At 41.1% G+C, this 11,986-nt stretch overlaps 1 protein-coding gene across 1 annotated transcript; it reads left to right on the top strand.

Annotated features, from left to right (window-relative positions):
* Positions 1-1,963: 1,963 nt before the first annotated feature.
* On the top strand, positions 1,964-4,429 carry LOC103811120 (transmembrane emp24 domain-containing protein 7; the record flags this gene model as incomplete). Its single annotated transcript, XM_009084071.1, has 2 exons — positions 1,964-2,209; positions 4,075-4,429. Coding segments are annotated over 2 exons (483 nt in total), but the record flags the coding sequence as incomplete, so codon positions are not given.
* Between the last annotated feature and the right edge of the window lie 7,557 nt (positions 4,430-11,986).

The following is an 11,986-nucleotide window of genomic DNA, read 5'->3' as shown; positions in this document are numbered from 1 at the left end:
CTTCCCTGTGCTTTGTGAAGCGTTAACGAGATCAGCACGACGCGTCTTAAGATCCAACGCTTCGTGTTGCAGGATGCAGTTCGGGTCGGGGTTACGCACCAGCCCGTAAAAGAGTGATGTGTGCGGTACCAACATGACTCTTCTGGTGCTCTGGATGTACCGGTAGGGTTGGAACTTGTCGGTCCGACACTTCAGCTGATGAAGTCACTGACAGTACAGCAGCAGTGTGACAAAAAAATCATCCTTGACAATAGGAATCACACCACTGGGGGCTTTTGATGGGGCTGTGTACTTCTTTGAGCTGACTTTTCTTGTCAAAGTCCTGTGTCTTTTTCTTTCCTGATTTTTGTCCCACCTCCAGTATTTTGGGGATTGTTACTGCCAAATATCAGTCATTGTTACTCTGTCTTATGTGTTCTAGCTCTTGGACACCTTTTTCCCCTACCCAAATGTTCTTTGCCCCTGCCTGTTCTCTCATTAAGTCTTTTCTGTGCAGTACTTTCCCTGCAGTTTTGAAGTGGGTGTCACTGGCCTCTGCTGTTGCCACTTTTGTTGATAATCACAACAGGAGTAGCACTGCTAAAAGTAAAGTCTAGATTTGACCAACCACGAGTAGACCAAAGTGCTGTGTGAATGTCCCTTGGCCTAAGGGCTGACAGGAGGCACAAGCAAGCTCTGTGGGAAGGAATCCCAGGGGAACTTTAAAGCTCTGGCAAACCCTCACCATCTCTATATAAACTGCCACTTTCAGGATGTGTGTTGTAACTGAATGCGAGTGACTTTCATGTGACTGGTAAGAAGCACGCCCTTGACAAATCTGAGTTCAATCTTCAGAAGTGAAGAGCTGTTTCACTGCTTGCCAGCTGGAGATTTTTTAAACTTCCTCTTTGCAGAGGAGCTGCGGCTCCAATCTGTTGTTATTTGAGTTGTACTATTAACGTCATTGTTTCAATAACTTGATACCTCAGTAAACTGGTGAGAGTTTAAACAATGTTATGTGAAGTGCAGATACACAGACACTAAAATACTTCAGTAGTTTTTGCACACATATAGAGGGGATTTGCCTTTAGATACAAGTCTCTTCCTCCTTCATCATTCTTTATCTTCAAGGTAAAAAGTTTGCAGCAAGGATGAAGTGTTAAACTCTGAATGTAAGAGTCATCAGTTCACCAGATTGTGAATACTTAAGCTCCCAGTTAGTCTTTCTGTGGAACTGAGGTAGCTGGTCTGCAAAGCAAGATACTGTAGACCAACAGTAATCAAAGCCTCAAAAAAACGCTTGGAATGGTCATGATGTTTTGAGTCCCTTGCAGGCATTTATCTGAACGTGCTGGTTTTGGGAAGAACTGCTGTGTCCAATTGTGCAGGAGGGAGGCAGCAGTTCTCCCAGAAGCTTGCTCTGTTGACAACAGCCAGGAAGATGAGACAGATTTAAATTCCTGTTCTACTGGTTGAGCGGCCATTCCGGCAGCCTAACGCAGCTGAAGGAATAGAGCAGTTACACTCTTCTGGCCCGACAGGAAGGAAGTGTCTTACTGCATGTTAGCAGTCTTGGCTGGATGAATTAAGTCCGTGGAGGACTTGTGTGTACAGCCAATGGCTGATTTGTTACAGTAACGTCTTTGCTGTCCCATTGAGTTTCATCTACTGTAGCCTTTCTGTTGTAATATAACTGTTGTACAGTTATTTATAACAAAACCAAAAGATTGCTCTCCTGAATGGTTGGGAAATACCGGTGACATTACATATGCTTACCCTAAAGCATAATTATTTTCTGTGTGTCTTTCATAGGAAGATAATTTTGCAGACTTACTTTGAAGGATTTTCAAATTAATACATTATATTTTACAACACTTGTCAAAGCAAAAAGCTTTGCAGTACCACTTGACAGGTCATACTTCTTAGAAGATATGTATAAATGTCTGTTTTGCTAAAATGACAATTTCTTGGTTTCTGTTTTCAGGTGATCACTGGAGGTCATTATGATGTTGACTGTCGGTTGGAAGATCCTGATGGTGTTGTGTTGTACAAAGAGATGAAGAAACAATATGATAGCTTCACATTCACTGCATCCCGTAATGGAACATACAAGTTCTGCTTCAGCAATGAGTTCTCTACTTTCACACACAAAACTGTGTACTTTGATTTCCAGGTTGGAGAAGATCCACCACTTTTTCCTAGTGAGAACAGAGTAACTGCCCTTACCCAGGTAAAATGTAGTTGTGTTTGGCAGAATTTGTTAGGTGGAGCCAATTTTTATTTCAAGTTCAGCTGCATTAGGTATATCTGTCAGTTTTGAAAATAATGGATTGGAGCATATAAAATAGTCTCAATTACTACAAATAAGCTTTCTTTCAGCAGGTAAGATTTATAGAACACAGAACAGAGCTGAGAAGGAATCTCCAAGTGCTTAAAAAAAGGAAATTGGGACAATAACTTAAACTCTTGGCCACCCTTAGTTGTCAGGTTTTTTTGTGGTGTTGGTTGGTTAGTTGTTTTTTATAAGTTTCTAAGGGAACCTCCTTTGAATGCCATGCTTGTTTGCCGCTTGAAGTGTGGATTTCAGAAACTAAATACTTGTGGAATAGGGTTTCAATTATTTCCAAACATTAGAGTTGCTCAGGAAGCCAAATGTAATAATGAATTCTTCCTCCTTTCCTCCTCCTCTTTCAGCTTTTATATCTGAGCTGATGTCATATGGCATGGAATATTCCTTTGGTTAGTTTGGGTGAGCTGGCCTAGTTGCATCCCCTCCCAGGATCTTGCCCACCCCCTGGATGGGGGTGGCTAGAATGTTGAGGGACAGCACTGATGCTGCGCCAGTCCTGCTCAGCAGAAGCCAAAACACTGGTGCGTTATCGACACCTTTCTAGCTACCAGTATGAAGCACAGCACTGTGCTCCCTGTCAGCCTGACTCAGTACAATACTCATCATTCCATCTCTTTTTCCTTATTTGTTTAGTAAGGAGGTTCTTTTTGCAGTTCTCTTCAGGCTTGTAGCATGACCAAATTTGGGCAGCCTTCCACAGGGACAGTTAAAGATAAATCCCTAAAACAGAGTGACTTTGTGTTTAAATCCCTTATGCAGATTAGGATATTTCTACAGTTTATCAGTGAGACCAATGGCAGAATTTCGTTTGGAAAAACTCTTCCTGAATTTTCTTTAGAAGAATATCATAGACTTGTTCAGTATGTGTCTTGAAAGTCAACAACTTGAAAATGTGGTTAGACACAGATATAAGTGACTGAGAGTGATCCTGTAAGGGTGTTAATTATTTCCTTTTATAATAATCTGTGATTTTTGATCTTCGGGAAATAGTTACTTTTAGCCATAAAACAGAACCCAAAGTTGTGACTGGAAATAAAGATTTATTGATTAATTCCTTGTGATCAAAACACAGTCAGGAGTACTTACACTTAGAGAAAATAAACTGAAAGTGGAAGAAGTTTATATAAAAAATGATTCAGGATATCTTTTTTATTTTTATGAAAAATTATAATGAAATTGGGTAAGTTGGTAAGTATTTTTATATGAATATGTTATGGAGTATTTGGGAGCACTGAAATTGTTCCTTCTCTACTTTTTGGATGCATGACTTAGAGAATGGTCTCTTGATAACATGTTGTACAACTTCAGTGAGAATTATGCAGTAAAGAATGTCATACTTGTAAAACACGGAAGCATTTAATATCTACTGTATCCATCTTAATGTTATAAGTAACTGCTTGTTCTCCTGTGGAATTAACAGCTGGGGGATCACTGACATATCAAAAATGTTTCCGATACTCATTTTGAACCCAAATGTGTATGAATTTAAAATCATTCTCAGAGCCTGTTGCTTTTTATTAAAGCTATAGTTTTGCCCACTCCTGTACTTAAGAATGTCACATCCTTGTGTGTAAAGCTTGATCAACATAAGTTAAATTTCACTGTATTTACAGCATTTCAGACTGACAATGTACTGAGGTAATCCTTAGCTTGCAAAGTTACATGACACCTAATTTTAAATACCAAAGCACAAAACCACTAGAAGTATTCTTAATTCCATGATGTGTATTTGTTTGCTTCTGCAGATGGAGTCTGCGTGTGTTTCAATTCATGAAGCTTTGAAGTCTGTCATCGATTATCAGACTCACTTCCGCTTGAGGGAAGCTCAGGGTCGCAGCAGAGCAGAGGATTTAAACACCAGGGTGGCCTACTGGTCAATAGGGGAAGCAATCATTCTTCTTGTTGTTAGTATTGGGCAGGTATTTCTCCTTAAAAGCTTCTTCTCGGATAAAAGAACCACAACAACCCGTGTCGGATCGTAACCAGTAGTGGTAATGCTCTGGGTCAGTGTGTGCTACTTGTCTGTAAAGATTAACTGTTCTCCAATTAATTGTAGGTACAAAGGATCTGAATATATGCAACACTCAAATGTGTATACCCCTCATCTCTAAAAAGATCACAAAACCAACCCAAACAGTTATGAGAGGGATGAATGATTTCAAATATTTTTAAAGATACTTTGGAACTTAAGTGTTTTTTGATTCCTGTATTAAATATCTGGCAATGTCCAGTCTTTTTTATCCCTACTGATTTTAATCCAAACCAAGTTTGATTTTTCCAGTAAGATTAGCCATCTGCAGTGTAACGCTTTTAAATAACCCAACAGTCTAGTGTCTGATATGAGAGATTATATGTATAAAAATTTGACTTACTTTAAATGTCAGGCTGAATATCTTGGATTATAAAAACCAATGTGATAAACTGTAGTGCACTCTTTTGATTTTCTGTTAAGCAAGGGGTACCATTGCATGTTGTTTTTTATTAGTAAAATTATTGCAAGCTTGGCACTACATTTATCAGCCTGGAAAGTCTCCATCTTCAGAATTTGCTAAATTTTATACTCAGTTATGATTGCTTAAACATGCATTCTTCTGTATTAAAATAAATGCATTTTCTCTTTTACAATGCTTGTTTTACTGAACAAATTTTAAGCCAAGACTGCTCAGGAAATTCACTCTCTGTATACAAAAAGCATCCAAATTTCCAAGTTTATTTAAAAAACATGCAATAGCATAGGGAGTCTTGTAACTTTGACACTGAAACTGTACAGTTTCTGTACTCATACATGCTGCTGCTGCTTTTTGGGTTTAAGACCAGAAATAGCTTGGTTTGTTACGCAGCACAGCACCAGCACTGGATGAGGTTATATTTTGTGTTAGGCACATAAACTTTTAACTAAATTGTTTTCCTGTTAAGAGGCGAATTTGGTATTGATACTGCATTGCACAAGTGCTGTAAATTTTACTTCCCTGTGTGTTGGGGCACTGAGACATGATGGCCTTGTGCACCTAACTGCCACTGTTTTTTGCTAGTGGTCAGGAAATGTTTTTAATAGTTCAGGTTATTTTTTTGCTAGAATTAGGGTTACATTGTTTCCACTGCTCATGTCTTCAGTAGCTTATGTCCTGTAAAGTTCTGTTTTATTTGGTTGTGGAAGGTAGTAAGTGCATGTGCATACATATAGCTTGAATTGAGCTGGTCAGGATAAGGCTAAACTGCAAACGGCTCTGGAGGAATAAGTAGACTGGCCAATTCTTAAATGCACACAAACTAAAGTGAAAAAGAGCTAGTCATGTATTACTAGCTAAAGCAAAAGATGCTCTTTAAACAAGTTCTCAGCAAGCAAAGAAAGAATGCTAAACCCTTATTCATTGCATGTATTATTTCTAGCAAAAATTTGAAATTACATGTTCAGGTCACACTTCAGCAGTCTGAAGAATTGATCTAAGATGAATTATTTTAATATCTTGTCATGGCTTAAAAAAAGTGCCCTACTCTGTTGTGAACTGAACAACTGCTCTTTTGGAAACTGAAGGAAAACCTCAAACAGTTCCAAGATTATTTAGGAGGTATTAAAAAGTTTAGTGTATGTAAAATTCAGGATTACACATAAAGTTTTGCTGTCCCATACTGAATTTTAAACACTGCATTCCCATTTTGGGATGCAGGCTTCCTGGAGATAGTTAGACCTACTAATACCAGAAAACAATGAGACTGCTTTTCTCTCACAATACAAATCTGTGCCTGCACACAACATTCTTGATTGTACCTCCATGCTTTATTCTTGTGTTTCAGCAACTAATGTCCAGTACTTTTTGTGCTGCATTGCACACAACAACGAAATGAGTGGTACACTTCAGGTGCAAGTGTCAAATGAAAATATGGTTTAGTTTTGATAGTGTTCACTATTATCCTTTGGAATTTGAATATCAGTTATGTAGCTTTAATCACAACAAAAGCATTTGTTTTAAAGCTTGAGATTTGTTGGGGTTTTTTTTCCACTGAGTTGTTCTGTGTGCTGGCAAAATTGGTTGACAGTGGTATAAAACTGATGACGGTCAGCCATCACATACCTGTCTCTTTATTCTTTCATAATGTATAAAGTGGGACTGTTCAGCTCAATATTACTCCCACTACAGAGGTTTAGTGGACTTGACTTTTGCATTGACGTTAGGTGTCTGAACCAATGCTCTGGTAGCCTGCTGCATAATATGCAGCAATAGTTTAAAAATGCCTTTATTTTTGTGTTGTTAAAACCATGGCAAAAATACACGTTTAGACATAGCTGTATATAGTTTTTAAAATGACTGACGGAATAGGATATAATAAAACACATGCTAACATGCAGTGGGTGGAGAAGTGCATTGTGTCTTTTAGTTAAAGCTGCACCTTTTTAATATAAGACTGGTTTAGTTAATGGTGTGATACACAAGTAAGTGACCTGCATTAAAAGGGGATATAACTGTCTTTTTAATCGCTAAAGGCTCTGGGTTTCAGCTATGTGTTGGATGTTTCATGTTTACAAGACTTCTTTTCATGTTCTGAAATGTCAGTTCTTTAGTTTGGCTTAGGGGGGAGGGGAAGTTTAGATTGCATAAGACAAAAAGCAGACCCTGTGAATATTGTAATGGGAAAATAAAAATTAATATATGAATGTGGTCTGATTGTTTTTTTGGATATGTGATTGGGGAATATTATTCTTCAAAAAAAGCTTTGAATCATGATTTGAGTAGTCAGCTTGTATATTGCAGTTAATCTGACACCTGACACTTGATCATTACTTGTCGCGGTACGTCACTAAGTGTAATAGTTCAATGCTGTTCACAACCAGCTGTGCTTAGCAAGGTCATGTGATCAGTGGCTCTTTGCTGAGCACATTGGTAATGCAGCAGTAATATTCATAAATCTATTCCTGTTAGAGTAGAATTCAAAGTGTTCGACCACAGTTGCCAGGAGTTCCTTGGGATCTACTTCATATTTCACATTAATTCTGTAGATACAAAGTTAGGGGATGACCTAGAAAGGTACATCTAATTAGTGCTGTCCAGTGATGAGATACAAACTTCAAATATATAGTAACTAAGTGTGTGATTGGAGGTACTTTATGTTGTGTTCCTCCTTGCTGAATCATAGCACATACCAGATAAGTTCTAATATATTCATTTAAAAATATTGCTTTATGTGAGCACCTTCCAAAATTACTCCGTTCTTGCTGTTTATCTTTCTTCTATGTCAGTTGCTGTACATTCAAATAATTTCAAGGCTATTTATACAGTACTAGGATTAAAAAAGACTTTTGTCCAGAAGTATGGGTAAGTTCTTGTTCAGTGATGTGTTACGGTTAACATCAAGTAGTTGTATGGGGCTTTTTTAGGTGCATGGCACCCAGGATTTTAAAGTAGTTTAAGGTAAGTTCTTGTCTGAAGTACTTTTCCACTGAAAGCTGATAATCTTACCAAAAAAATTAAGACAAGAAAAGGTGAGTCAGTGGATCAGCTGACATGCAGTATGATAAAGGCTTTTATCAAGGAGGAAGTAGAAATGTGCTCTGGGCCACTGCAAATTTAAACAATTTTCTGGAGTGCCAGGGTGTCTGAGGGCACAGCTGCAGCAGGAGCACCACAACCTGGATTTTGTATGACTTGCATAACAGAAGCAGTTACTGAAAGCAATTTTAGAAGCCTGACCTTGCAGTTCAGCGGGGAGTTAGGGAGTAACACATCAGTGTGCCCAGAGCTGGTATACTGCCCTAGCTTACTCTAGGAGAGGTTCTGTGCTTGATCTGTGAGCAAAGTTCATGATGTGATACGGATTCAGTTTACTAAGTAGTGTGGAGTTTTGCAGCTTATATTCTGCATCTCTAAGGGAAAGTAAGCTTATTGCATGTTATCAAGAATTAAGATTTATGCTGCCTGGTGCAACTCTGGAGTCATTGCTACTGACATTTTGTGTAGATTGACCCTCAGGTGCCATCAAAGTGTGTCTCCTAATTCTTGATGTGAAAACATTTGTGGCTTTGTTTTCTGCCTAATTGGGCTCTCCACAGAAAGTAGCCATGCTCATACTAATACCCATACACCAGTAAGGGAAGCATCATCTAATGCCAATGGTTATTTTAAACTATGTCTTAGCAATCCTCATTATCATTACTGAATTATTTCCCTCAGCCACTGCATCTACAGCTGACAAATACTAATTCTACTTGTCAGTAAAACCATGGACATGTTCTTTGAAGTGACTGAAATCTTCCAACATCACCTGATTTCTTGTTACTGAAAAACAGATTTGTCCTGGTTCCAGCCAGGACAGGGTTAAGTTTTGCAGTAGCCAGGAAGGGCACACTCGGAGCCTGAGGTTATTCTATCCCACCTCATGTCTTGTGGAGGGGACAGAGGGAGTGAGGAGTACCCTTTGTTCCAGCATGGGTTCGGTCAGGCGTGGTATGTGCAGTCATGCAGCACCGGATTCTATGTGGTGAGTGATGGGGTGTGAGTCGTTCGCCTGTCTTGTATGCTCTGTTATTAATATAATTGCTACTGTTCATTTTCTTACTTCATTGCTGTTTCTTAGTAAATTGTTCTTATCTCTACCCATGATCTTAACCTTTTGTGCCTCCAATTCCCTCCACCCTGCCGCAGGGGTAGAGGGTGGGGGAGTGACTGAGGGACATGCGGTCTGGGGGGTTTCAGTGGAAATACTCAGTTGGAGAATACCACTCCTAAACCATGACAAGATTAAACTCCCTTTTCAGCTCAGTGGTGGAGCCATCTAACAGGGGTGAGATGAAATCAAGTTTGACACAGACCTTAAATAAGATGGATAGTCTTTCTCTCACATTCCTCCCCTTGACTTCCAGAATCAAATTCCAGAAAAGCAGGTTAGGCTATGTACACACCGAGGTTGCTACTGACCTTGACCGAGCAAGTGTTGTGAGACATGATGGGAAGGGGTAACTCACCTCAGCTTAGGAAACATTCCGGTTACCCAACAGTAGCAGCTCTCAAAAGGTGCATTATTTGTATCAAAAAGTCCTATGTTAACACACCACAGGGCAAGATCATATGTAAGCGCAAGGTGGATTTACTTTGCCATTCTTCTAAGAAGATTGATTTGACTCACTCATAACTTCTCCCGCACCTGCTGACAAGAACCAGGACACACATGCATGTGGTCTGGCCAGCATCACTCGTGTGTAACAATGATTTTTAAGTGGACTGCCTAGTGTGTGCATGTTTTGTGTTACTGTTCCAAATATTTGTTCTCGAACTTTATTAATGCAGGACAGCAAGTGGATGCAAAGAGTGATCTACTAATTTTTCTGCCAACATTGAGAAGTTTGCAAGAACAGAAACTGTTGCTAGATGGCTTATGAAACTGGGTCTATGAATGTGATAGCAAACTCCTCAAGCTGAGCAGCCAGGCACTCTGGGGACATCTTAACACTTTCTAGACCAATAAATAGTTTTTCCTATGCTCTAGCAGGCACTCTGAGTACAGACAGGATCCCATACTTTTTGCATAGCTCTGACTTGCCCTTCCCCCTCAGAACCAGTGTATACATTGAAGCTGACTTTGGTATTAGAAAACTAGAATGCCCTCACTTCTGTGTGCCCTGTGACTGGACTGTAAGATTTCTGCTGCAAGATTATTTCTTTGCACTTAGAACCAAAATGGAAGATGTGTTTCCATGTCTGTAGCCACAAGAGATGGCCTTTAGTGTCAGTCTAGAAAGCAGAGATGGACAGTGAACAGGACAGTCTGGGTGGCAGTTTTGTTTAGGGTGGATGGGCAGAAGTATAAGTATTGTTGAGCTTGCATGGCCAGATCTTTTCCAGACCCAGGCAGAGGTAAAGGACAGCAACTGAGCAGCACTGGGAACCACAAACAGGGAATCTGCTGTGGCTTTTGTACTAGGGAAGGTGTGGAGCTGAAAGGATAGAACTACATCAGTCAAATTAGCTGAATTAGAACTACCGAAGTTCAGTCAACATGAGCCCTCCCAAACGGCACATTAAGGCACCCCAGAAAGCCAATATGCCCCAGAAGGTTGGCATTGCAGGAGTTACCATGCAGGATGTAAAGTGTGTGATTGCTTTACGAGGGTGACTGTGGCACAGGGATCTGCTGGTGTGGAGAGGACATGTTTCTTCACTCAGTTGGAGTGCTAAGTGGCAGCAGCTGAGAGGAAGGGAGAGCCCTCCAGGAGAGCAGTACCACTTTTACTGTGGCAGTCCTCTGAAAAATGTGCCCTCCTCAGTCTGCCCGAGTTTCCCAGACAAAACAGCTAGGATTGCAGTGCACCTTGGAGGAGCAGAGATCATAAAGGACAGCAAGAAGCTGCTGGTGCTGGCAGGAAATTCTGTTACTGGACCCGTGTACCTGTGCTTAAGAAATTAAATTACAGCCAGCTGCTGGGCACAAAGGCAGCAGGCATCACGCAAAATCTAGATGTGAGGCTCCAGGGTCAGAGCTTGGTATTTTGGTCCATCGTTGTTCCACTGATGCAGATAAATGGAAGAGGCCAAGCTTTAACTGTCAGACAGGTGGCTGGGGTGAAGGCCTTGCATTCTGTGAAATACTGCCAATTGCACATGCAAAGCCAGGGATACACAGCAACCCAGAGTCTTCATGCTCAAATGAGATGTAGAGAGCAAGGACATAGGCTCATAGAGCACTAGGAAGATTTCTGGGACAAGAGAACAAGGTTGCACTTTGACCTTAACGAAGTGAGGCTTCTGGGCCTAAAAATTCAAAGGCTTCTGGAGGAATATTTAAAGTAGAGGCTGGGGAAAAGCATGAAAGGCACAAAAGAGCGCACAGTTCAGACTGATGTGATCTTAAAAGCAGATATTGCTAGGGTTCAGTGCCCATCAGGAAATACTAGAAGGGAAATTAAAATAACAATTCCAATAAATAAGGACAGCAAATTAGACTGCTAGTGCCAGCAGACTCACACATGCAAAATTAAATACGGGAGTCTAGGCAAAACTTTGACGTGCTGGCACATGCATGGAGCTTGAAGAGAGAATTTGGGGAGGGGGCTGAAATGGTTGCCTTCATGGAGCAATGGGCATCTCCAGAGCTAGGTTATGGAGAATCAATGGGATTCAATGCTACCTGGCTGTCAGTTTCATAGCAATGAAGTAGCCAGTGCCCTCGATTCCCTCTGCAAAGCTCTGGCTAACCCCCTCCTGCCTCCCTGAGTGCTAGCAGAGTATTCCCCATGTCCCTTGTGTGATCTGCTCCTACAGGAATGCTGCCTGTGAGAAGGACCAGGGTGTTTGTGGCCCATTCCCAGTGGCACAGCTCCTGTGACGCCAGCCAGTGCCTGTGTTCAGCGGGACAGAAGCAGGTGGAGAAGGGGTGAGTGACCATAGCCTCAGCGAGGAGATGACGCCGGCACCTCCTTCTCTGAGCAGGGATGGAGGCTCCCCATGGCGCTGGGTGGTACCCAGCGGCGCAGGGTGGCAGGGACCCCTGCCCAGCTCTGCCCTGCACATCTGGCCCTGAGGTGCTGTCCCCATGCCACAGGAGGTCCGAGGGACAGTCCCTGCCCTTGGTGGTCCCTGGGTACAGCTGAAGCCAACTGGGTATGTCAGTGGGATGAAATAATTGAAGGGCTTTGTGCTCGTTTGGGGTGAAGTAGAGTTAACTTTC

The sequence above is a fragment of the Acanthisitta chloris genome, unplaced genomic scaffold (genome assembly GCF_000695815.1).
Source record: "Acanthisitta chloris isolate BGI_N310 unplaced genomic scaffold, ASM69581v1 scaffold26091, whole genome shotgun sequence".
Lineage (NCBI taxonomy): Eukaryota > Metazoa > Chordata > Aves > Passeriformes > Acanthisittidae > Acanthisitta > Acanthisitta chloris.
Note: the sequence above shows the minus strand (reverse complement) of the source record. Positions and strands in the feature narration are given on the sequence as shown.